The sequence below is a fragment of the Equus caballus genome, chromosome 4, assembly GCF_041296265.1.
Source record: "Equus caballus isolate H_3958 breed thoroughbred chromosome 4, TB-T2T, whole genome shotgun sequence".
In the NCBI taxonomy this organism is placed as follows: Eukaryota; Metazoa; Chordata; class Mammalia; order Perissodactyla; family Equidae; genus Equus; species Equus caballus.
Genome location: NC_091687.1, coordinates 52,008,751 through 52,036,100, shown reverse-complemented (window position 1 = coordinate 52,036,100; position 27,350 = coordinate 52,008,751). Strand labels below are relative to the sequence as shown.

Below are 27,350 nucleotides of genomic sequence, written 5' to 3'. Positions count from 1 at the left end.
CCGAAGACTGGATAAAGAAGATGTGGTACATATATACAATGGAATACTACTCAGCCACAAAAAAGACAAAATCATCCCATTTGCAACAACACGGATGTGCCTGGAGGGTATTATGCTAAGTGAAATAAGCCAGACTAAGAAAGACAAACACCATATGATCTCACTTATATGCAGAATATAAACAAACACATGGACAAAGAAAATAGTCCAGTGGTTACCAGGGGAAGGGGGATGGAGTGTTGGCGCAGGGGTTGAAGGGGAACCTTTATGTAGTGACAGACAAGAAATAATGTACAACTGAAACTTCACAATGATGTAAACTATTATGAATCTAAATTTACAAAAAGGCAAAAAAATGCTTTTTGGTTATTTTAAGGTATGCAAAGTTATTGGATTCTAACTATTATGCTTTATATATGCCCACAAGATCTTAAAGTGGTGTTTAAATTAAATATAAAATTTAACCAAATTCAATGCTTGATTCTTGAGTATATCTGGATTACACACAGGCCAGCGTATGTGCATATGCACACACATGCATTTTTTGAGATATTTGGAGAAATACAAATATGGACTGTATATTGGATAATTATTTTATCGATATTAAATTCTTTGCATGTGATGATATTTTGTAATTATGTAGGAGAAAGTCCTTGTTCTTAGGAAATAAATACTAAGGCATATAGGGTTAAAATTTCTTGCTATTTGTAATTTCAATTTTAAGAAATGTTTATAGAAAGAAAGAGAAGAATAGATGGGGAAGCTCATATGGCAAACTATAAATTTATACGAAAGACATAAAGATATAGAGGTATTTGTAGTACTATTCTTTCCAATTTTTTGTAGGTTTGAAAACTTTCATAATAATAAGATGGGGAAAATTTATAATTTAATTAACAAATTAAGAGGATAAGTTAGTAGATATAACTATTATCTCTATAATGAAATATCCAAGTAGGGTTGCTAGTAACTACTGACCATTATTAATCATTAGCCAAATAGCAAGTAGCAAAAGGGAGTTAACACAGAAAAAAGTTTTTGCTTTAAGAGATTATTTGGGTCAATGTTAAAATATCACCAAATGTCAACTCTGTCTTTCTCTTCCTCCGTCTCATTTTCTTTCTTTTCCTGTTCTATTTTCAAAAGGTTTTGAGCCTTTCACCTAAGTTTGCTATTGTTCAGGCTGAGTCTCAGTTTATTCTGGTTTCCAAGATGAAAAGTTGAGGCTACCTTTCAGATATATGTAAACTAATTAATTAACTGATCACCAAATCTTGAGTAACTTCGGGATTCTATTAACCTAGACCGAAAATATTCTGTTTTCAGACACCTTCCAAAATATATTGGGCTCATAATATTAACACTCTTCTTTCCAAAATGCTTCAACGGAGTGATCATAAAGTAGCCAAACGATCCAGTTTGAAGCTTATATTTTGCTTTCTCCTCCAATGATAGTATTACACACCAAATATCTCAAAGGAAAACTGCAGGAAAGATTAGTAGTTTTACTTTCCAAACAGAATAACTAATTACAAGATAGTGATTTAAGCCATCTATATATTTCTTTTTTTGTAAAGTTCGAGCTCATTTGATAGTGAAGTCACGCTATGTAAGTATTAAGAAGCTTTGACTTGTAGATGGACAGAAATTGTTATGAAACTACACAACATGTATCTAGTACCTGCTAATTCACGGATGCTGCAAAGGGGTAAAACTGTGTTCTTTGCACTGAGTTTCTCTCCAGAGGGAGGGCAAGTGGCTATTCCTTGAAGGAAGTAGATGCTTAAATTTAATTTTATGGATAGCATGTTTAACATTCAACTGCACAATAGTTTTAGAAAAAGCGCTCCCATATGTTCATTCTCTTTTTAAGAGGAATTCCACAATTCACGTTCAGTGTGCCTGCAAACAAAGGCAAAGTGGCATATCCAACTCTTCAGTAAGGAGAAAAAATATCAGAGTTGACTGCTCTGAAATCAAAACTCTGTATTTGATTTTTGGGGGGAAAGAGAATTATGTGTATGGCTGCCACTATTGCCCTTTGTCTCAGCAAGGGAAATAAAGAATTCAAAGAGAAAAACAAGGAGGAATTTCTTTTTTTAATCATGTCATTTTTTTTCCTTGCTTTCTGTGATTATGATGTAGGTAAAGTTGTTATTTCATGAAAGGCATCTCTGCGGCCATCAGCATTATCAGCCAGATTCCAGAGTTTTGATTGATGACTTACAAGAGCTGAGCTCTGGCTCAAGGAACTGACAGATAGACTTTACTTCCAGAAAGGTTGGAAAGGATTCATGGAAATCACCCTGTAACTCTGATCCGACACACATGTCCTCAATATCCAGAAGCCAAATCGGGGCCAAATGATTCTTCTACATTTTCTATTGGCCCAGAACCAAGCAGGCACACTGATTCAGAAAAAATTTTTTTAAAGTTTATCCAATTTGCCTCTTTCTCTTTCTAATCTTGAGAGGATGTAAAACAAAATCAAGTTATTAAAAATTCTGATATCTTGGGGGGCTGGCCCCGTGGCCGAGTGGTTAAGTTCACACGCTCCGCTGCAGGCGGCCCAGTGTTTCGTTGGCTCGAATCCTGGGCGCGGACATGGCACTGCTCATCAAGCCACGCTGAGGCAGCGTCCCACATGCCACAACTAGAAGGACCCACAATGAAGAATATACAACTATGTACTAGGGGGCTTTGGGGAGAAAAAAGGAAAAAAATAAAAAATCTTTTAAAAAAATTATTTAAAAAAAAAATTCTGATATCTTAATTTTCATTTTCCTATTCCCTAACCGTATTGAATGATTTTATGGTTTTCATTATTTCATAAGATTTGTGAATATCATCACAGAAAATAACATAATTATAAGCCTGCATATCACTTTGAATATCTATTTTTTAAAAATTAGATTACTTTCGTTTATTTTAAGGGATGGATATTATAAGCCATGAATGATGATGATGATAATAATTAGTATATATTGACATTAATCAATAGCCAATTCTAGACTTGGTTTTACAATCATGTCTAAAACTTAAACGTTATTAAAATAAAGTTAACTTTCTATTGAAAAAAGTTGTAAATCCATACTTAATGAAGAATTTCTGGATTAATACAGTGTATTATTATTACATACATTCTGATGTAATACATATAAAGACTAACTTTGATATGCACAAGACAGTATGTCAAGTACTTTAGATGAAATCAAATTGGGTTTGGTATTCTCCATGGCCTTAAAGTATAGTTGGCAGGTACATAAGATACACAATAGCCATCATAGCAGACAATATTTAGTAAATGCAATAAAAGAAATTAGGGAAAAAATTCTGGAGGTTTAGAGGAGGTAGAGATTCTAAATCATGGAGAAGAATTGAGATCATGAATGATTCCATGAATGAGGTAGCACTGAAGCCCACCTTGAAGGATGAGGGGGATTTAAGGAAATGGGATTGGAGAAGAAGAGAATTAGAGGGAGTAAGCATGAAGAGAGCTGTACAACAGGAAAGATCTGGGCTGTATTCAGGAAACATGTAAGAAGCAGTCTGGTTTTTCTGGAAATATGTTAGGGGATTATCAGGAGAGAATAAAATATTTTCTTATGTAGCTCCTTGGAGAACTTATTCACTCTCATGGTTTCACCCCATAAAATCCTTTAAATCCATCTTTTTTCTCTTCATCCCCAAGGCCAATACTACTCTAGTTCTGGCCACTGTCATCATCAGCTTACTGAGACAGCATTCTAATAGGTCTCTCATCCACGTTGCCAGTCTCCATCCTCCACACCACAGCCAGGTGCTTAAGAATAAATCTAATCATATCTCTCCATGATGAAAACCCCTCAATTGTCTGCCCTGTCATATGCCAGTCTCATCTCTCTCTACTCTTCTCTGGGATTACACCTTTCTGCATGGCTCTTAACTCTTCCAGAAAATCGGGGTTTTTTCTCCCTGGGTGGTTGTGTCTGCCCCCAAAACTTCCCTTCTCCTTTATTCAGCTAACAAACTCCTTTTTATCCCTAGAGTCTCAATTTAAATATCCGTTCATTCAATTATGCAACCATTCCTTCATAAATACTTAGTTGTGGAGGTACTATGTTCCAGGCACTTCGTTCTTCCCGGACACTTCCCATATTCTCCCAGACTGTATTCTGCGCCTCTACTACATGCAGCACCCTGTATTTTCATTGTCTGTACAGCAATATGTATTATCTATTCTAATTCAAGTCCCATAAGAGTAGAAATGGCCTGGTTGGTAACTGAGCCATAATAAATCATTATTTGCTGAATAAATGTTTTAGTTATCGCCTTTAGGTTAATGAATATTGTATAGATAACTCAGGCATGGAGGTCATCAATACAAATTTCATCAATAAATTAATGAATCTATATTACTTTTCCTCCTACTAGGTATGATTCTGCCAGAGTTTCCTGATTTGAGTGATCTCCTACTTAATTTATCTCACATATTTTAAACTTTTGTAATGGCAGTCTCCCACTAAATCACCAAATGAGATCTCCATTCTTCAGTCTGGTCTTGAATAGCCCCCAAAGAAAGACTTCTTTTTCAATTTTTCTTTCACTCTCAAATATGTTCAGAGAGTCAGGCCAACCCCTTCTATAAGGTTGACTGTGGTCCCTACACTCAGTTGTGTTAGCTCTCCTCTCCACCTCAGGTCCCATCTGGCGCGAGGTCAGCAGAAGTACCACTTCTACCCTGAAGCTATCCCGAATTTTCACAGGTCTCGTTGAGTCTCTCCTTTTTCATTTTGGTTTAAAAAATAATTTTACACTATATTTTTTTAAAAAAGAAAAATAAAACAAAGAAATTAAAAGTACCCATATTTTAACACTAACCAAATTTAATCAGAGTTCATGATTTTTTAATTTATTTTGTCAGCTTTATTGAGGTATAACTGACAAATAAAAACATAAGATATTTAAAGTGTACAACGTGATAATTTGATATGCATTGCGAAAGGCTTCCTTCCATTGAGTTAACACATCTATCATTCTTTTGGGTGAGAACAGCTAAGTTCTACTCTCTTTGCAAATTTTGATTATACTATGGGACAGTGTTGTCAACTATATTTCTATTATACAATATAGTGTTATATAGTCTATAACTATTGTTATATAGGTATCAACTGCAGTCACCATGTCACACATTAGATCCTCAGACCTTATTCATCTTATAACTGAAAGTTTCTACCCTTTTACAAACCTCTCCCTGTTTCCCCACCCCCCACAGCCCCTGACAACCACTTTTTCTACTTTCTCTTTCTATGATTTTGACCTTTTTGTGTGTGTTTTTAGATTCCACATATAAGTGAAACCATGCAGTATTTGTCTTTCTGTCTGGCGTATTTTCCTAAGCATATTGCCCTCCAGGTTCATCCATGTTGTTGCAAATGACAGGATTTCCTTCTTTTTTAAGACTGAATAATATTCCATTGTGTGTGCATATACATATACACATACCACATTTTCTTTATTCGTTCATCTGTCTACACTTATGTTGTTTCCATACCTTGGCTACTATGAATAAAGCTGCAATGAACATGGGAGTACAGATATCTCTTAGAGAAAATGATTCTATTCCCTTCAGATGTACATCCAGAAGTGGGACTCCTGGATCATGTGGTAGTTCTACTTTTCATTTCTTGAGGAACCTCCATAATGTTTTCAACAGTGGCTGCACCAATTTACATTCCCACCAATAGTGTACAAGGATTCCCTTTTCTCCACATCCTTGCCAGCATTTATCTCTCATCTTTTTGATAATAGACATCCTAACAGGTAGGAGGTGATATTTCATTGTGGTTTCGATTTGTGTTCCCCTGATGATTAGTGATGTTGAACTCCCTTTCATGTACCTGTTGGCCATTTTTATGCCTTCTTTGGAAAAATGTCTATTCAGGTTCTCTGTCCACTTTTTAATTGAATTATCTTTTTTTTGCTACTGAGTTGCATGAGTCTCTTATATATTTTGGATATTAACCCTTATTGGATATGTGGTTAATATTTTCTCCATTCCATCGGTTGCCTTTTCATTTTGTTGGTGGTTTCCTTTATGTGCAGAAGATTTTTAGTTTGATGTAATCCCACTTGTTTATTTTTGCTTTTGTTGCCTTTGCCCAAAAATAACCCTGGCCAAGACCAGTGTTGAGGAGATTACCCCATATGTTTTCTTCTTGGAATTTTATAGTCTCAGCTCTTACACTTAAGTCTTTAGTGTATTTTGAGTTGATTTTGTATATCGTGTAAGATAGCAGTCCATTTCCATTCTTTTGTATATGCCTATCCATTTTTTCCAGCACCATTTATTGAAGACTATCCTTCCCCCTTGTATATTCTTGGTACTTTGTTGTAAATTAATTGACCATATATGCATGAGTTTATTTCTGGGCTCTTCTGTTCCATTGATCTATACGTCTGTTTTTATGCCAGTAGCATATTGTTTTGATTACTATAGCTTTGTAATATAGTTTGAAATCAGGGAATGTGATGCCTCCAACTTTATTCTTCTTTCTCAAACCAACTTTTGCTTTACCATTTTGGAAGTTATCTGTTTCAGTTCTTTTAGTGATTAGTCTTACATTTTAATGTTCTTAGTTGATTTAATAATGTTTTAAATCTAACCCCTCTATCTACAATGTTATTATTGTCTAGTAGTTAATTCTAATTAGTTTTAACCTCTTGTTTGTTATTATTGATTAATATTATTCCATCTATTATAAGTATGTCAATGTTCACTTGCTTTCCCAAAGTCTGCCTCCACCCACCCCCCACCATTGGTCTTTTTTTTCTTTTTTTTTTTAAATTGCCACCCATATTTCCTTCTTGTTTTAATTTCATTCTTTCTGAAGTGTAAAGTAGAAATTCTTCTGTGATTTTTCAACAAATAGTTTGTGATTAGTAAACTGATTTTCTTTTTCTGAAAATGCTTTCACTCTACCTTCCATCTTAAATGACAAGTTAGCTGGTACAGTACTGTAGATTGACACTTGATATTTAAAGAGATTTGTTTAGATTTGCAGATATCTTATTACTGTATATTTATATTTTTCCTTTTAACAAAATATGTCTTTTGTTTCTGATTTCCATTAAGATTTATCTCCTCATCCTTAGTGTTTCACAATTTCACTAAGATACAAGTAGTTTGTTTGTTCCTTTGCTTCTTTGTTTTTAACTTTCTTGGGCTTCATTTTAGTCTTTCAGTTAAAGGATACTGGCCTTCTTTTTTTCCTTACTTCTGAAATATTATCAGCCATTACCATTTCAAATGTCACCACACCCCCATTCTTTTTATTTCCTCTTTCTTGAATTCCAATTAGACACGTGCTAGATTTCTCATTCTGACTTCCATGTCTCCAATTCATTTTCATATTTGTTTCTATACGTGTCTCTGTGTCATTTTCATCTTCCAGTTTCCTAACTTTATTTTCGTCTGCATATAATAACTTCTTTTTTTTTTTTGAGGAAGATCAGCCCTGAGTTAACTTCTGCCAATCCTCCTCTTTTTGCTGAGGAAGACTGGCCCTGAGCTAACATCCATGCTCATCTTCCTCTACTTTATACGTGGGACGCCTACCACAGCGTGGTGTGCCAAGCGGTGCCATGTCCGCACCCGGCATCCGAACAGGTGAATCCCGGGCTGCCGAGAAGCAGAACGCACGAACTTAACCGCTGCACCACCGGGCCGGGCCCTAACTATTATTATTTTATATTATTTCTTTGTCATTTTGGTTCTGGCATATATCTAGGAATATGATTTGTGCTCAATAAGTGTGTGTGGATCTGTTGTTGCTGGAGCTTCCAACTTGGCCGTGCAATAAGCAACTCTTAGTTTTATGCTTTATATTTAACACAAAAAAGAACCTAAGCAATAATATACTTGATTTTATCTGGCGTGATCTGAATCCAATATGCAATTTAACCAAACAGGATTTTTTAATATTGTAATAGACCTTTTTTACCATTAAAAAATATTATTATTATTTAATCTTATTGTTACTACTATTTATAAATGATGTGTATAGAATTTCACACAAAAGATTTAGCTTACTCTTTTGCCATAAAAGTATAAGTTAATTGTTATCTTGTGAAAATCAAAGCTCCTGGAGTTTCAAATTACTCGCAAGTATATCCATTTGTGACTACAGTTAAAAAAAGAAGAGAAAAGAAAAAAAGAAATTCTGTAAAATCGTAGCCATGGAGAAAGCGTAGTTTTCTAACTCCCATTTAAAATTCCCCCAGGAGGGCAGGCAACCCCTTCATGGATGTGAGCAGAGATGAGGATTGATCACAAAGCCGTGAATTCTCTTTCTGATTGCTATTTGGCCTGAAGCTTTGCTGGAAGCATCACCATTCTAGTCAGACTGTTTTCCAGCTTTTAAATGTACCAGATTGTATGATTGTATTATGTGTTGACCCTGATTTATGTTGAAAACCCAGAAACATTTTTTCCAGAAGAAGTGCTTTGTGTATGTGTGAGCCGCTGTGGCCTGGCTCCATCTGAGAGTCGACTGGCTCACCTCAGTGTACTGTTCATTTATTCAGATGGCTGGATTCTAAAGGAGGAATCTTTAAATATCCAGTGGTATTTCAGTGAAATAAATATTGTGAAGCAGATATGGGTTGTTTAAAATGTATCACTATGATGTAATATGTCAATGTTCAATTATACGTTTGTATGCACCTTAAAAAACTCCGTCTCGAGAGAAAAACTGATTGTCATAATATTGCATTTCAATTAAACCCACATCCTGGGCATTCTGAGTTCCAAATTCCTGAAACCCTCAAGTTAATGTGTTCCATGTTGTAGGGTTAATTTACATAAAGTTCCGGAGCTCCTGCTAGACTGTTTCAAATCTTGGTAGCTTTGATACTCTTCACAGTGCTATATACAAATATTATAAACTAGTTTTCACACAGACAAGTTATGATTATCAGCAGGAATTAGTTTCACACAGTGATCTCTAACCATATGTCCCAGAACATTACCCAGACCTCCTTATTTCTGAACTTCGTTTTGCAGTCTCTATAAAACACATCTGTTCCACTGTGTGTGTTTTGAAAATTAAATGCACTAATATCATTCCGACTGACCCGGCCACCAAACTCACGTGGGAGAAATCCAGTCCACAACCCAAGCTGTGTTGAGTCTTCAGGTCTTAAGGGAGCTTGTAACTCACTTCACCACAGCAAAGAAAAAAATGAAAGAGAAAAAGAAAAAGAAAGAAAAATAATATTTCTGAATCTGTGTGCTTTCTTCTGATAAGAGCACAGAAAAATTCAGTCAATTATAATGCAGTTTAGTCAGTATTCATCCTGATGAAATTTTCAAGGTCACGAGAGTCATCTCATTTCAGGATTCTGTAAAGTTTCTCTGTACAGCTTGTGCTTCATAACCAGGGGAATCTCTGTGCTAAATACTATGTGGCAGACTGGTTTATTGTAGAGGGTCATAGTTAGGTGAAGAAAAAAGATAGTATTCAAATCTAAAATTAGTTTACTCTACTTAGAACAGAAAGGCTTGATACATCGCATTTGTTGTGACAGAATTTATATTGCATTCATTCCTGTGAATGTTTGAAATAACACTGCTGCCTGCGTGGGTCTTATAGGGTCACTGCTGTCAAAGACGCAGTCAGAAGTAGCAAGGGACACAAAAAGCTGAGGCCAGCTGAAATATCACTTTAAAACAAAATTTTATGTCACAGAAGCCAAACTAAATATTCTCCCATTCATTAATATAAAGTGAAATGACATCATATGTGCATGTAAACTACTCTCAGAATTTGAAATTTACTGCTAACACCGAGATATACTCCACTGTCTTGCTTGACCTTTGCAAAAGCAAACACACCCATTTAACATGTACTACAGCAATAGAGGCTCAATATTAAAAATAAAAACAGTAAACCGTACAGATACGCAGAAATAATTTAGGACCTATCATCTATTTCTTTTCCTTTTTTTTTCTGATAAATTTTGCTACTTAACCCAACAGCAAGATCAGTTTAAATTGTCAAATATCTACAGGGAGACTTCTCTTTGGTTACTTTCTTCAGTCTAGCACAATGGTCCTCAAACTTGAGTGTGTGAAGAATTACCATAAAGGGTTTGGATACACAGAACCTTGTGAATTATACTATAGGAGTTATTTAAGGGATTTTTCTAGGGTGATTTTAACTCTAGACAATTTTATCACATGTGCTAACTTCAGAAACTAACCAAGTAGGTTCTACTTGCCCTTACTTATTTATGAGAATTATTAACACATTTCCCCCAAATCCATAAAATGTACCTTTTGACATAATTATAAACACATTTGCAGCTACAAAGACACTTTCTGAAAACTCATACTGTGCCAAAGTACAATTTTTCCTTTATTCAATACTTTATATTGGTTCCAAGTTTCCCCCAGATTTTTTACAATATAATAATTGTTTTTAAAGATTCTAGTAATAACATCCCTCCCCCACCTTCTCCCTTCTTTCTCTCTCATGAAGAGAGAAAAATAATCAACAGTAAATTATGGGCTAAATAAAAATGAATGGTTTTGAAGGTTTTCTTTTATAACTCAACCTAGATAGACAGTACAGTAATAGCAAAACTGTATTTCTTTTTCTCCCCCCAGCTTTATTGACATATAACTGTATTTCTTGAAGTATAAACACAAACAGGCCAAATATTTTGCCTCTGAAATTTCTGTTGTCCTTAAAACTTATCGTTATTTATCAATAACTATCAAAAATGTCCATTACTGGTTTTTATCTCACTGTATGCCTCTGCAAAGTTTTATAAGAATTACTGCTGTTGTCATTTCTCTGTGCCTTTTAGGTGATGCCCACTAAGCTATTGTTTCAAAGGTGAACCTAATGTGTCTTAACTTTTTAAATTTCAGGCAGTAGAGTGCCAGAAGGCCAGTTTGTGTCCGAGGAGATTAGGGATCTTGATTCCTAAGAATGGGCAATTTGAGATGCACTCTGCCATCTTTTGCCAGTGGCTACATATACTCCACATGTGTGGAGAATGATTTTTTAAAAGACTTTTCTCTGTCATTTCTTCTGTTCTTTAAATTACCTTATTGTGCTGGTAATTAGGACAAGATAAGGAGGTATTTCTGGTGCGCTCTTTTTGTTACAAATTTAATTATTTGGGGGAGCTATCCTGGGAACTTTCTATCCTTATATTGTGTCAGCCAATTCTATTATTTTTCAGATAATAGAACTGAAAATAGACCTTAGAGATTTTCTATTTCTACTCTCTCATTAGACAGAAAAAGAAAACTGACATCTTGAGATAATAAAATGACTCAATTATTTCATGACATAAAGGATGAGAACCCAGGTTTCAGGGGTCTGGGCCAGTGTTTTTTCCAGAGCACCAAACTTTGGAATTTTGAAGCCTTCTTTATCCTCATAATTGTGGCTTTCAAAAGCGATGATGAGAAGATCCATGGGGATGAAAGAAGGAAAATATAGAATTTCTATTTAGAGTTGTTTTATCCCACCCTTCTTTGAAAAGAAATCTGTTTTTGTATATGTTTTATAATTTATAAATAATAGTTGAAAAACTTAAAAGGTTAAATATAATGGAGAGAAGAACTGCTATGAAATATTTTCAAAACAAAGTTGGGAAAACAGTGCTGTAGACGCTGATCTAATATCAATAGTGACGATAATAACACAGCATCGACTGAACTGAGCACTTGCGTATGTGAAACCCTGTAATAAGTGTTTATGTACATTATCTCAATTAATTATTCCAACAACGTTGTAAGTTCATCCATGTTTTTCAAATGAAGAGCTGAGGCAAGGCAGCATTGAATAACTTGATCAAGATGGAACTGTGATTCCAACCCACCTCTTTTGTATTCTAAAAATACAACTCAAAACACGGAGTTATGGGTATAGGAAACACTCTACTTGCTAAATAAAGGTGATTCACCACTTACTCATGTAAGAATCCTGTCAGGTAGCTGTGGCAGATATGATTCATTTTACAAATGAGCTAAATCAGTGGAAAATTTAGCACAATTCTGTGATTGACCTCATTTTATTAAAACATTTTTTCTTTTATATTTAATCACAATATTATGAAGATAAGTCTACCTGAAGTTTTAGAAATAAGGTATATACAAAAATACCAGCCTTTAACAGATATGCTCATGAAAAACTGTATACATCTAAGTTTTATGAATTCAGGGACTATGTTGCTCACCAGTGAGTTCTGTCAGCAAATGCCTGGCATAAAGCAAGAATGTGATAAATATTTGTGTAATAAATATGCTTAATGGAGACTATTTCAATATAATTTTTTGTGCATACATTCACCCTTGAAGTAGAAGCCATGCTATTTTTTCTTATGGACTCCACACCTAACACTAAATAAATAGTCAGTAAATACTTAGAATAATATGGGTATTTTAAGGTTTATTATTTTGGAAGATGTGACTTTAATATATTAGATTTTCTTACATTGGGTCTATACTGTAATTTGTAATAGTTTTTCAAGAGTTTTGGTTGTCTAGCAAGATGTTGTTTACAACAAAGCAAAGCAACAAAGCAAAAAAATAATGATAATTCCCCACTGGCAGCTTTCTTACCATTCTTCCTGCATTAATATCCCTTAAGTGTGGGCCACTTTCTTTGCCATAATATTGTCAATCCTCTAGTCAAAAAATATATTATGCCATTAGCTTAGTTCGTTCAGAATTGTCTTGACTCAGCTTTGCTTAATATATTTCTTTTTTACATTTGTCAAAGAATGTTTCAAGAAATATTACCAGTAAAGATTATCTCTATTTATTGTAGAATTTTTGAGGAAGATATTTTTCATTATATTGCTCAGGATTCCCCTGAATTAACATCTGTGTAAAATTAATTATTTTAAACATAATTTTAGATTCTGAATAGGGAATTTAATATAATGTAAAATATCAAAACAGTAGTTTTGTAATAGGGGTGAGAGGGAGAATAATTAGAAATTATTATTTTTTGTGTCATCAATAAGGAATTAAAATAAAAAACATTTTGGGATCCCAAACGATGTATTTCAAGAGACTGACATTATAAAAACTCATCAAAAATATAGAACTCCATGTTCTTACAGAATGAGGCACCTAACGGAAATACTCCAAACAATGACCTATCTGACTAAAATCTTACCCTACTTTGTAGAACTATATTTTCCCAGCAATAATTATATATCTACAGCTTTAGCAACATCATTTTTACTTATGATCATTAGTGACAAACAGCTGGCTTGCTAAAATCTTTCTTGTCCCAAATTCTATTTACAATTTATGTTTCCTTATCGGTCACTCAGTGTTTTCACTTTTAGTTTATTGAATCTTTTTAGCAAGAAAAATAGCACATTTTAATAGTCTATCTTATATCTTTATAGTACTTTATAATTTAAAAAATTTGAGTCAATATTCATCATACTCTTGTGAAAAGTTAAGGAAGTTATTATGCTCATGTTATAGAGGCACAAACTGAAATTCTAAGTAACCTCCTAAGGCAAAATAGCTTGTGTTGAGTTGAAGCAACCTAATCTTATTCCTTTCCTAGAATTCTTCCAGTTTGACTAGGGTCACTTTATGTCCCAAGTTAATTGCAATGTGTATGTGATTTATCATTCTTAGTCTATTCACTAATTTACCAATGATATTCAGATTTCCCGTCAATAGCTTTGTTTCTAAATTAGCACTTGATCACTTTGTCCAAAACTGTTTTTCTGGAACAACTTGAAAAATTTTCCATTTGCTATTTTTATTCAGTAGCATTTGTTCTTTGAAAGAGTCCAACTTAAAACCCATATCAAACAATATATACCACCATCCTAGAGGAAAGAAAATTGCGGCAAAAATAGTAGATATATTGTAGAGAATCAGCATAGCCAAAGATCAATTTTGTGAATTATTGAGGTAAAAATGAATGAGTATCTTAAAGAAAAAATTAAATGCAATTGTGTTCTTTGTGACAGGAACATCACATTGTTATACAGGAAATTGAATAGTCACCTGGGAATATAGATTACTGAAGCTCTGATTCAGTTCTTACAATGTTTGTATAGATTCTTGATCTAATATGTCAAATATAGAAAACATTAAAAATAATAAACCTGAATTTGTGACCTATAAGCATGAGAGAGTTATTTAAATCTTTCTGTTTTCGAATATCAGATCCAAAAAGTGGATTTATGTATTTTAAAGCCAGAAAAATTCATCTTAATTAGAATTTAAATCAACATGTTCTCTAGATTTCTGGACCTGATATTAATATAAATAGAGGACTGTATGTAATATTTCATTAATACACTTTCTTGGATATTTTACATATATTTAGAGTTTAAAATAGTATTTTTGAATATATGTGAATTACAAATAAAATTTACTATAATGCAAATGGATAATGCAAAACCTGCTTGTTTTTTGCCTGGGGTGTGGGAAAAATAAGACATCAATTGAATTAAGTGCACACTTTGACTTTGTTGTTTCATAAAGGAAAAAAATATATTCTTGTCCCTGAAATGTGGAAATTTCACATCTTTCCAATTCTCTCTGTATAATTTGAGCTCTTTCCCAGCAGTTCATGATATCATATTTCCTTTATTAATCTTTGCTTTCATAATTAGCCCTTATTATCATTACTATTGTTATTTTTACTATCATCATCATCATCATCATTATCATTATTTGGAGCCGAGGAGATATAAGGTGCTGGTACAGACTCACACCTTTTTTATAGCTTAAAAGCAAGAAAGTATGATCTTTAAATATTTGTAGTGTTTATGTAATCAGTACCTACATTGCCAAGGCTTATTGAAAACAGCTGGGGGCCTGCTGCCTGCCTCCCCCTTTGTTGGAACTGTTGCCAGAACAGGTAGTCACAATGGAAAGTAAGGGAAAATTCATGCATCTGGGGTGACTCTCAGGAAAGCAGCTGTGGCTTCCTTAAGAAGCAGGCATCATTTCCCATCAGCCAAGACTCTGTATACCCATGGGTCCAGTTCTGGCATGGCTGGCCTAGTAGGATGCGGTTTATGACTTAGGACTTACACGAGAAACCAGTTGGGCAGTCCCATCTCTGGCAGAAGGTTGAGAGAAAGCCCCCAAGCTGCATGCCATATGTGGGCTGTTGGCCTTCTATTTAGCCTATTCTGAGAGGTTCCCATTTAGTGAGGCTCTAATCATCCTTTTGACACAAGCAAACACAATACAAAGGGATATTTTCAAAACCTATCTTTCCAAGATATACTGTCTTGTTTTTAAAACCAGACATCACTATTATTTCTGTAAACATGGCATTTTTTTCCCCAAAAAATGAATTCATTTTTTGAGAGTTGTTTTGTTTCCTAGATAGTAGGCAAGTACAAAGAATTCTTTTAACAGCACATGAAAAATCCTGGATTAGCAGTGCTAAATGGTTTTCTGCGTTCGTAAACATATGCTCTTCCAGATATAAATTTTTGCACATCAAGTACCAAAAAATGTGATCCACGTGAGACAACCTGGCCTCTCAATTTATGTCAGAGAGATGCCAGGAGCTGGCTTTTGCCATGTAGGGGACACTGAAAACCAATCTGCTGTTGTGGTGGGATTATTTTGCAGGAACTGCCTCTCATTTGCCATGAAAATGGCATTTTGGTAGATTAAGACACAACGATTTTCTTGGTAATTTTTGTTGAAATAGAGCTCTGATTTTAGAATGGAAATGCTTTAAATTTCGGTAGCTAGAAATAAGAGGACATCAGAAAGGTGTAGTACTTTGAATTTTAGATTAAATATCATGTTTTTCATCTTACAGAGTGTTCTGTTAGGACACTTAAAGCCAATGATTAATCCAGCAACATTTTATTCAAAAATCTTCAGTTTCAAAACGTACTCGATGTGAAGCGATTTTGTGCCAATGTTAGGCACACTCAGGAAAATTAAATGAAATTTTATTTCTAGTTGTAGCCATAACTTATTTGCTGAAATATGAAAGTAAAAAGGAAATTTAATTAATGTACTTTTATGTGCGTGGAATTATCTTATAGCTCAAAAAAACTACAGTTATAGTTTTTAGAGCAAGAGGTCAGGTTATTTTTAATGGTTTTGCCCATCAGTAATTTGAATACATAAAAAAAGTTTCAACACAGAGTCAAACTAGGTAATGTTCATCAAGTGCCTTGTTATTTTTTCTATTCTTGTTTTATTTCCAACTTTATGAAAACTAAAACAAACTTCCCTTAAGAAAACTAAAAGAAACATCCCTTAAAATTTTTCACTGCCTGATTTTTTTTTCCTTCTCACATTCGTAAAAAGTAAAGAATTTGAGGCTCCATGGTAAGTATAAGAGGGAGATTATGAGTATAGAAAGATTCTTTCCATAAAGTACAGCTTTCCTAAGATATTCTTCCCAACAGAATGGTCCACATTCACCCTCACATTCTTTCTCACATGTGATATTTGTTTTTTATTAATTTGATCTATTGCTACTCTCTCTCCATGTCTCCATATTATTTTCTCTCCTGTAGATTAAGAAACAGTTCTAAAAAGTCTTACCCTTATATAGCATTAAGAACTTGGATGATTAGAAAAATATAACGCCAGGCTTCAACTTTGACAAGGCACATATTCTGGCAGTTGTATGGACATAAATCGTATCTAATTCGTTTTGGTTGTCTCTAGTTTTTCTCTATGTTTTAGTTGTGGTAAACTAGGCCTTTCTTTGTACCCATACTTTTGACAAACTTCAAACCAAAACAATAAGCTAACCCAGGAAAAACTGAGAAGAAGCCTGGATATCAAGGGAAAATGTATTAAAATATTTAGAGATTTTTCTAAGAAACTGATATAAATAGAAAGTGTATCATTGTATATTAGGAAAGGCAGGAATGTAGTAAGTAATCAAAGACCATTTTAAAATCCATATTACTGGATAGCCATACTCTTAGAAAAAGGGTTAGTAATGTTGAAAATTTTTAAAGTCATACATCTATAAAGACACTTCATTCATAACTTTGAATTCAAAGATGAAAACTCCACAGATGTTTTTGAGAAACATAGCATCTATTTTCACTTTATGCTAATTATGGTTTACACAATTTTGACCAGATGGGTTTGTGTGTACAGTAGCTAATTCCTGCCAAATGTCTTCAGATGTATTCTCTGAATTGTAGGTAGTTTTGAGACCTCTGTGTGATCTCTAATCTCCTTACTATTTATGGTTTTCAAATGTTATTGTGATAGCTCAAATGTGGTATGGATGAACAATAGGATATTCTAGAGGAGTATAGTTGAAAGGAAACATCTTTCTTGAGCAGTTTAAACTTTTAGAAGTGAATGAATTCATCTATGGAGAACTGAAGAAGTGGTTGCAAAGAAGATTCTGCATTTGTTGTCTAAATTAACTTAGTACATTTTTGTTACTAAAATTGTAAGGGTCCTTTGCCCCAATTGAGTAGCAAAATAGTGAGATACCTGATTTTTCAGGTTTCAGAGTTCAGATGAATTATTTAAAAACTTTGTTGTAATGTTTATTTTGTGTTTAGTTTCTTTAAAAAAACATAATTGTAGTATGGTTAATATATTCTCTTGTTTAAAAATTAGTATCAGAAGATATTTAATGATTGAGCAAAATATACATTCTTTTCAAATAAGGCATTGCTATCACATCAGCATTCACATAAACTTTCTATTTATATTGTTTTTCCTTAGTTGAGCATTTAATATGTATTTTAAAATTAACATAAAATAATATTTAATTTAAAGTCTAAATAGTAATGAATGTTTATAAGACCACATATTAAACATAGCTTTGATTACATTTTCTCTTGAATAGGATTTAAAAATCAACACAGAGGGGCCAGCCTCTTGGTATAGTGCTTAAGTTCACATGCTCTGCTTCGACAGTGAGTTCATGGGTTCGCATCCTAGGTGCAGACCTACACACTGCTCATCCAGCCATGCTGTGGTGGTGTCCCACATGCAAAATGGAGGAAGATTGGCACAAATGTTAGCTCAGGGCGAATCTTCCTCAAGCAAAAAGTAGAAGACTGGCATCAGATCTTAGCTTGGGGCCAATCTTCCTCACCAAAAATAAATAAATAATAAAAATACAAAGAATACAGGACTTCCAAGTAATTGGTGCAGTGTCTGGAAATTATCTAAGACTTTTGTTTGTTTATCTGTATATGGATCCTAGTATTTGGGTAATATATAGAATACACTGGAAATAAAATCAGTAAGTCTTAATTTCTTCTGAGTTGACGTTTGTCAAATTGTGTTCTTGCAAAATTCTAGGAAAAAAAAATATCATTACCTAATATCTTTCTGGTGTTTTCATTTCAGAAGGACCATCAGTACATTTGGCTTTAATTTCTACTCTAGTTCAGTTTGTGTTTATTTTTTTCTCTGGCTTTAGTAGGAAATAGAGATATTTTGGAGCAATTCAGGTTTGATCTCTGTTTAAGTTCATTGTACAGTAAACAATAGTCATCTCTTAACAAAGAAAGTACTGAGTTATAGAGTATATTTAACAAAGAATTGGTTTTATTTTTCTCCAAATAATTTAGTAAAACTTTCTGTATGTTTTATGTGTTTCCCTTAAAACAAACTGTTACTGTTGTGGTTGTTATAGATGTGTTAAATAGCCAGTTAACCGGTATTTTATGAACCTCATCAATGTCAGAGAAATAATGTTTAGGTAAAAATATACTCCTCCATTTATAGGCAGGGTATGATTTGTTAGAGATACAAAATAGAGACATCCGTTCCAGGAGAATTTTAGGAAATCAACCCAGAAGTCTAAATTTGCCTGAAAATTTACACAATGGAGTAAATGGTAATATGTACATTTTTAATTATTTGAAAGTGATTAAGTTTCAAATCGCCACAAAAAATGCTATTTCATGTTTACAATATCTCAGGTTTCTTCCTTGGCAAGGTAGAATTTAGCAAACAGCTTTACCCATCAATTACAAAATGACTTAGCTTTTCTAACTTTTTCGTTCAACTTTTTAGTGATTTAGTGTACATAATTACACTGCCGCTGTGAATAGGCATAGAATGAGATATTATAGCTCAGTGAGTGTTTTCTAGTTCAGTATTTGTAACAATAAATACGTGTTTGGGAATCAAAATAAATTTCAGCTATTTCAGAGATTTTATTTCTCTTGTGGGTAATTTTTCAGGTATTTTAAAGCTCTCATTTTATTTGCAAGTTTATCTAAAGGTTAAATGATTTTAGAAGTATGGGATGTTGCTAGCTAGTTCTAATGGAAATTGTCCACTGCTCAAGGTGATATTTGTTTTTCTTTGCTCATCAGGTCATTTATTAATAAATATAGTAGGCAGAGTCAAACCAACAGAGAGAGAGATGTACAAAGGTTTAAGAACAATCCACTTACTTTGTAATTTGAGGAGTAGCAGTATGAGGAGATGCCACATGCACACAAATACCTCTTCTGATGCTATTCTCTCTCCTTTAGGATTAGATGCCTGATTTGCTCATATGTAGAGACATTTTTAATAAGGCCTCTTAAAACACAGACGTAATGGAGAAGAGCAGCAGAATGACTCATCAGTTCCCACTGGCGTTTTAGTATTGATTAGTGGCTCAGATTAGCCACCTGCCAATTGATGAGCTTTTTAGAAATGAGTGGAGGAAGTGTACAGGACAGAGTTCAGGCATCAGAGTTGAGGACCCTGGAAAGTCAAGGAAATAACCTGAAGACAAGGGCCACTAATGATGTGTTAGCAGGAGGAGGGCTTGACACCAAGAGTCAACTTCCTCTGTTTCATATTTTGAATACAGCTGTTAAAATCATGGGACTTGCCCAGACCTAGGATAAAACAAGTGTTCGCTGAGTTTGTACATATCCAGAAACATCACATCTACAGATTAGAGAAGAGTATTGCAAAAAACCCGCTATGGTTGCCATTTATTCTTACACTAGCCTACGTAGTAATTCTCCTGTCTTCAATGAGTAGTTGATTGAGAAATATGTCAATGAATAGTTATCTCAAATGATACACTTAATGTGATCAACTATGGAGTACTAAAATGAACAGCTTAATACAAAAGATCGAGAGAAAGGTTGGCCAAGAAAAAATTTAAAATGGAATGACTATAATAATCAAATGGTTATATATTGATTCCATGTTAAATCATTTTCTAGCTTAAAGTTATATATGAAATGTATATTTAGATCTATTATATTTATTTGTACATACACACACATACATTTGAAAATATAAAAGCAAGCCTGTTTTTTTCTACTTAAGTGCTTTCTAATGGAACAAGGTGAATATATCAGTCATGCATATGTTGAAAAGGACATGTTCATTGTATTTAAATACTATGATCCTGTGCCAATCTGGATTTCATTATATATAAAAACTTTGAGTTATGTGTAAAATATTGATTGTGAAAAGGTCTCAGAAACCTAGCAGTTATTGACTCAAAAATCACCAGGCATGTGCAGATGATTACTAAAGTAGAGGAAATGAATTCACTATTGATGCTCATATTCACTAAGCTGACGTCCCAGGATGTGCAGTTAAATTTTCTAGGGGGCACTAAGTAAACGAAAAACATCATCCCAGCACTGATATTTAGTAGTTTTGTGATTTCTTGGTAAACCACCTAAATTCTGAGTTTCCATTGCCTCATCAGCAAACTGGATACCATGCTCCAAGGTTTGCCACGAGAATTAAACATCATAATCTAGTAAAGGCACCTAGGACAATGCCTTGCCTAAGCAAGGGTCTCACTGTGTATTAATATTGAATCTGATTCTGACCTCTATGCTTTGTCAGCTTTTCTCTCCCATCTCTTTGGAGGAATAATACATAGGGGCCTGGAAAACAAACAAACAAACAGAGAAACAAAATAAAGCTGCAAATTGTAAAACATCGTATTTTTTGTTAAAAAGCTAAACACATTTTAGATACTTGGAAAAGAAAAGATCCTTGTGTTTTAGTTAGGAATGGGCCCTTAAGGAAATAGGACTTGAATTATGATTTCAAAAGTGAAAAGATTTAGTTGTGAAGTGGTGGATTAGCAACAAAGACAGGAACTGAATTGTAATCTTTTTTACTCTCTTGTTACATCAGAAGTTCTTAATATTTCTAGGATCACAGATGAAAGTATGGGTAGTCTAGTGGGTGGGGGTGGGGAAGAGGAGAATTATGACATACTCACAAAATTTTACATGCAGTTTTAGAGGTTTCACTGAAATCATCTTGCCCAGCCTTCACCTGTGGAAATAATTCTTGTGATCCTAGACACCAGATTCAAAAGCAAAAAATACTTCTATTGCCAAATATATTCAGATTCCAGTACTTTACACAACACAAGGTGCTATTAGTTGCTCAATGAATATTATGGATCCAAATTAAACTGTTTGCCTAGATATTATAGATTTATCATCTCTGTCCCACTTTAAAGTTGTCTTCTCGGCTGTCCCTCTGTCAACTTTAAACCATCTTCATAGAGAAATTTAATTCATTGTGCAATCTAAGGGCTTTCACAAATACTCCAAAATCTTGGTATTATTTTACTTGGCACCATTGTGAGAAAACCCATGAGGTCATTTTTCTTGAATTACCTTCAAAAGAAACAAAATCAAAATCAGTCTTTAAATATATTGTGTTTGATTTCTGAGGCAACTCCAAAAATGTTAATATTATACTTGACTTCTGCTTCAATATAACTGTTGATTTTATTTTTAGTATTTTTTTCATATTGGGGATGTTATAGGCCGAAAGGAATGCATGGATTTGAAGAAAATGATCAGATTGGCAAATGTGAAGGATAATGGTCTGATAGAAAGAACCAGAAGGTTCATATGAAGCTGAACACTCTACTCATAAAATCTAAATATCAATGTTTAGGAGAGGTTATTTTTTTGTTGTTTCTTTCATATTCAGGCTTTAATATCAAAATCACCACAGTTCAAGGTATTTTCTGTGAATTAATGTCTGGCCTCAGTTAATGGCCCTAGCTTCACCTCAGTCTATCACCCCAGAATGTTCTCCATGACTCCATCTTATTACTTAAATGTGCTCTTTTATATATATTTATGAATATTTCAGGAATATTGATCTTCTTCCTGGGGAGAGGCAACTGGTAATATTTTGATAGTTTAGAGAGGAAGTTTACACCATAAAAAAAATATGGAGAAACTCTTGTTTAGTGATCTCAATAACCTCAGCTGTTTGGGCATTGCTCTTTTACAACATCATACTAATAACACCTAAAATGGAGATCATAAAAGCAATCCTATAGCTTAATTTTAGTGCACAGGTAAGCGTCGGGAGAAGGGTTGGCTTAGGAAAGCTCTGATGGTTAAAAACTATGATTAGTACCTGGATTTTACCTCAGGAGAATTAGAAGATATGTGCGTTGTGGCATTGTGATATTTGGATTATACATAATTAAAAATTCTGCAACCTTGAATTCCTATGAGGATGACTGGATAATGCTTTTTACTAGGATCATTAGAAATCAAGGGTTTTATTTGGTTAATTTTTGTTGATTTAATGGCAATGCGTGGTGTTACTTGAAACCAAATGAGTAAACTCAATGAACTCTTATGGCTGCTTATTATGATTTACTTATGTCTTCAATTTTAAAGAGGATTTTACAGTTACCTTTTTATACCTTTTAAGATCAAAAGACAGAAGGTGAGTCAGCAGTAGTGTTTAGAACTTAATTCATATTGAGTGAAGTTCATAATATGCTAGATCACATTGCCTCAGAGAGGAATTATTCCTTAATAAGCTTTTCATTTCCCCTTTTCCAAAGGCTTCTTAAACTATATAAACAATGAGATCATTTAATACAGTACATTCAACATGCAGTATGCCCAAATGCAAGAAGAAAGTTCTGTTTCATTCAATATCTAACTTACATAACCACATCCCTAGAAATGACCTAGATTTGTGGGTATAGAAAAAAAAGACACAGAAACAAAACTTTTTACTCCCACTCCTGTTTCACATAGCGTGATTTAAGCTGAGTTGGCTAAATTCTATCAGTAAACAACTGCTAGAATCAATTTGAATAGATTAACTGCCTGAAATATTTATGTTCATTTTCCTCTAGAAAGATATATTTAACTCAGTTGAACAAAAGTATTGATTCAATTTTAATTATTTTTCCTCTTTGTGTTTTATTTCTTCAGATTTTTTTTTCCATCTGTACTGCTTTCTGGGGAGTACGAAGCATAAAACAACTTGCCTCTGGCCCTTGGAAATAACAAGTTTGTACACAATTCTCTTACTTTAATCAGTTATCCACAATGTCAATATATTACTACGGCCTATGGAAACATAATTATCTTACACAATGATTATATGAACTATTTCTTTAATGAAAGATAGATATGCTTATTTACTCTTGCTTGCTTTCCACGTTTATTATTTTCTGATAAATTAAATTCAGCTGCACTTACTTCGCTTTATTTCTAGGGTTTAAAACATATGATTTCAAATATAATGATGTTATATCCACTGATTGCATCTAAGCCAATGGATACAAGAAAAGGAAGGGAGAAAACTTAAAAACAGGGAAAAGAATGAAGATTTCACTTGCGCTGATTTGACAGCAACGTTTTCTTTGCTATTGACTAAAATTGTGCTTAGATATATATTTGTTGTCATAAAGTGTATTACGTTAGTTATCTGCCTAAGGCTGTATTTTCCTTTGAAAACTACGCAACCTAAGGAGCTACATTACAGAAAAAGACATCACTGAAATGAAAATGAATTGAATTTGTCAGAATTCATTTATTCAACAGATTAATTTATGATACATATGTCTAATAAATTTGGCCAATTTGTTTTAGCAGATTGAGGAGCAAGTAGTAATTCCGTTTTATTTTAAATTGCCACAACGGTGTTAATAAAACTCTCTAAATAAAATTGCCCCAGGCATTGTGTGTACGTTATTCTTTGCAACTGTAAAAATCTGCCAAGTGTTTCATTAGGAGGGAACTGACAGGATAAGCAGGGCAAGGTTCAAAGTAGGAGGACCGAAAACAGTTAGATTTTTTTTCTTCCCTTCTTCCAATATTAGATTTAAAGTCACAATTTAAGTAACGAAAGTTATAAGCACTAAAACAATAAATAGTGTTCTTCATCAGATTTGCCTATATTTATCACTGGGTTAGACTGATCAGTTCATTAACCTTATTTTAGAAATATGTTATTTAACCTTTGAACAGGGAAAGTTTTGTGAAACTACTGAAAGAATCAGACTGCGGGGGTCTATGTGGACTCATAATGCAGAGTGCACATCTGCTTTTTCACACTGGAAAAGCAGAGGAAGATTGAATTTTGCATGATGGAAAAATTAGCAAATTATATCCCAAGCGTCAGAAGTAGGGTCTTGCCGTTGCTTGATTTGTCTTTTTATACGTCTTAATTTAACAAAGAGTTGGAGCAAATACTTAAGCCCATAACAAATATTACACCCTACTTTCATCTCTTACCAAGAGTTCTAGGTAGACTTTGTGTATATAGAATCATGTTAAAGTAGGGAGCCCTCTGCTGGCTTGAAACTGCCATATTTAGAGCATAAAAATTCTAAATACCCATATTCTACATCCTAAAGACTCTTCAGTCTACAGGTTACATCCTTTAAGAATGGCAAAGAAAAGACAGGTTGAACAAATCTTTAGGTAAGTTTTTAGTACATCAGAAGAGTTTAATGGTTTCCCCATGAGTCATATATAAATATGTATACATGCTTGAGTGTATGTGAATTAATAGGAATGGGCTAAAAATGAGTTTAATAATGGAAATAAAGAATTCAAAAATGATAACAGATGGTTTTATGGTGAAGTTTAATTTTCTTTAAGTAAATTCAAATTTGTCTATCTCTCTTTTCTCTCTCAGCTACCCCTACTATGATCATAAATGATTTTCTTTTAGAAATGCAGACATTTTCAAGCTACAAATTTCCAAGCCATTGAAAGTGGAAGTGATGCCCAGATAGGTAGCATTCTCACGGCCTGTGTGTGTTAACTGGGGTGCTTTCGTTTTCACCTTCAACCTTGCTGATTTTCCAGTCCAGGTTTCTCTTGCGGAGCGCTAATACATGATGACAGATCTTATTACTGTTATTAATGTTTTAAATTGATCTTGAGCAATGCCATGTAATTTATGCTTACTCTTGACTGGAAGCACTTTGACTCTCTCATTCTCTCAGGAGGAACAGCACTAAAAATAGATAGGACTCATCAATTACTCACCACTTCTAAAGCAGAGATGCAAACTGACTTTGCAAAAAATTATGAAGATTCTCAGATTTGCTAATCTACCATAAGGAAGGATAGAGAGAGGGAAGGCACTTTTGTTTATTGAGTAGTACTCAATTAGCATTATTTCATTTGCCTCTAAAGTCTCTAAAATCTCTCTAAAGATTTTAAGTCTCTAAAATCCTGGGAATTAAGTGTTGTTAATTAAGTGTTCTTTTACAGACAAGAATTCTGAGAGGTTAAAAAGCTTGCTCAGGCCTATGACACATAATCAGTGGCCAAAAGAAAATTTAAAACCTCTGAAGGCCAACATCAAAGTCCATGATGTTTGTCCCTTCCATGAGGTCAGAAGTCCGAGGCAAATCTTTAGAAGTCTAGGCTCAGCGGTTTAAGTTCAGAGCAATTCCTATTCAATTTGATGCTCCAAGGTGCACAAGAAAGTTCAGAGGATAAGTAGTTAGGATGCATTGGTTGACTAGGTGAATGACTACAGAACTTCTAATCTTTCTGAGACTGGTAAGTTTTTTTATAGGGTTGCTGTTTGTCTAAAAGAAGCCCATACCTGTACTTGATTTAATTTGATAGAATTGCCCATTACTTTAGTCTAATTGTGCCATTTGCTTCCCCTTCATCTTATTCTTTCTAATTATTTTTGTTAAGCTTAATCTAATCGTATCATGGCCATGATATTCAGCAAAATGTGGATCTGTAATTGTGTATCTGAAAATCAGGTAGTCACCGAAGTATATGAACTCTCGGTATATTTAACATTGCCAGCTTGCATCATTGTTTATTAGAGGTTCTCAAATTTCACTCTACTGGTGAGGTATAATTCAAACATTCAGTGTGGAATCTGCAATAGAACCATTGAGTGGAATTCTTTATGGTATGGTTTGCATTATGGTGTATAGTAATGTGACTTATTAGGGACAGCAACAGTAGTTAGAAAATGAGCTCCCTTTTTTATGCCTACTCTTCTATTTCTTCATATTCATAGCTTCCAGAATCCCAAGGAAAGATAGAAAACACAGAGGCTAGTCTGGCTTTCAGAATCTTAAAGCATTTTTGCTGTCAGGATTGTTAGCAGCACTATGGAAGCAGCCTGGGCTCTACTTAATCCTGCCTCAATGAAAGGAAAACTGAACAGACAATATTCTATCTATTGTTAGAATATTTTTTCAAATCTCGCTCCAGTCTGCCGCCATTCCTTCTCTGTAGCGTAGCAAATTAAACTCTCCCATCCCCGAAGACTCAATTAGAAAAAATTGTTAGCAAAAGATGCAAATAAGCAAGAACTGATGATATTCTTGTGTCTTTTTTTTGGAATTCCACAGCTCTAACACCTCTTTAGCCAGAATTTCAACCATTCCAGACACCCCAATATCTGTCAATCATAAATTCATTTTGGGGGTATGTTCTCCCTTTTAGCACCAATAAATCCAAAATTCTAACTTGCAGAGATTTACATTACAGAAACAGGAAGAAGCAGTCTTTGTCTTTATGCATCAGGATTATCTGAGGATCTTGTTAAAAATGCAAATTCCTGGTAGGAACATTGGAATTCTGATTTAGTGAGATTCAAGTGGTGCCAAAGAATCTGTATTCTTTAAAGTTCTGCCAGTGATAAGGTACAGAGGCCATAACCAATCTAGAGTGAAAGAAAGCTTCTCTAGACCCTCCCCTCGAGTTTCAGAAATACACAAAAAAAGATGCACGATTTAAGGGAAGAGTGTTTCTTTAGCGAAGATTTTAATTAAAAGAAAGAGGTGATACTGATTTAAATAAACATGGTTATTTAGATATGCCACCAAAGGAAAAGTATCAGTTTGGCATGAGATTATTTTGTATATATTTACAAACCTGACAAAAGTCTGAAAGTTTAAAAACTAGGTAAGCATCAGTGAGATGGGGAGTGAAGGAATCAAAAAATATTGTTGCCATGGGCCCTGTTTATGTTTGCCTCTGATATTTCATTTTTAATAAAGTATTATTAATAGCAGTGTTAAGATATCCTGGAATAGGTTTGGTAGACATCTATTTTATGCTTTCAGCTCTGCTAAGTTCTCTTGTAATAATGTGAGAGA

The 27,350-nt window shown here is 33.9% G+C and overlaps 1 protein-coding gene across 6 annotated transcripts in view; it reads left to right on the top strand.

Annotated features, from left to right (window-relative positions):
* AGMO (alkylglycerol monooxygenase) overlaps positions 1-27,350 on the top strand; it is a 339,413-nt gene that overhangs the window by 293,288 nt on the left and 18,775 nt on the right. For 2 of the 6 annotated variants that reach the window (XR_011437830.1, XM_001495676.5), the window contains one exon: positions 23,191-23,268. Coding sequence is in view for 3 of the 6 variants with exons in the window: in XM_001495676.5 (XP_001495726.2) it covers positions 23,191-23,265 (75 nt within the window). In the remaining 3 variants the exon portion in view is untranslated. Of the gene's footprint in view, positions 1-23,190; positions 24,832-27,350 lie in introns of those variants that run through there. The other 4 variants (XR_011437829.1, XM_014739211.3, XR_011437831.1 and 1 more) reach the window with 3 other exon arrangements.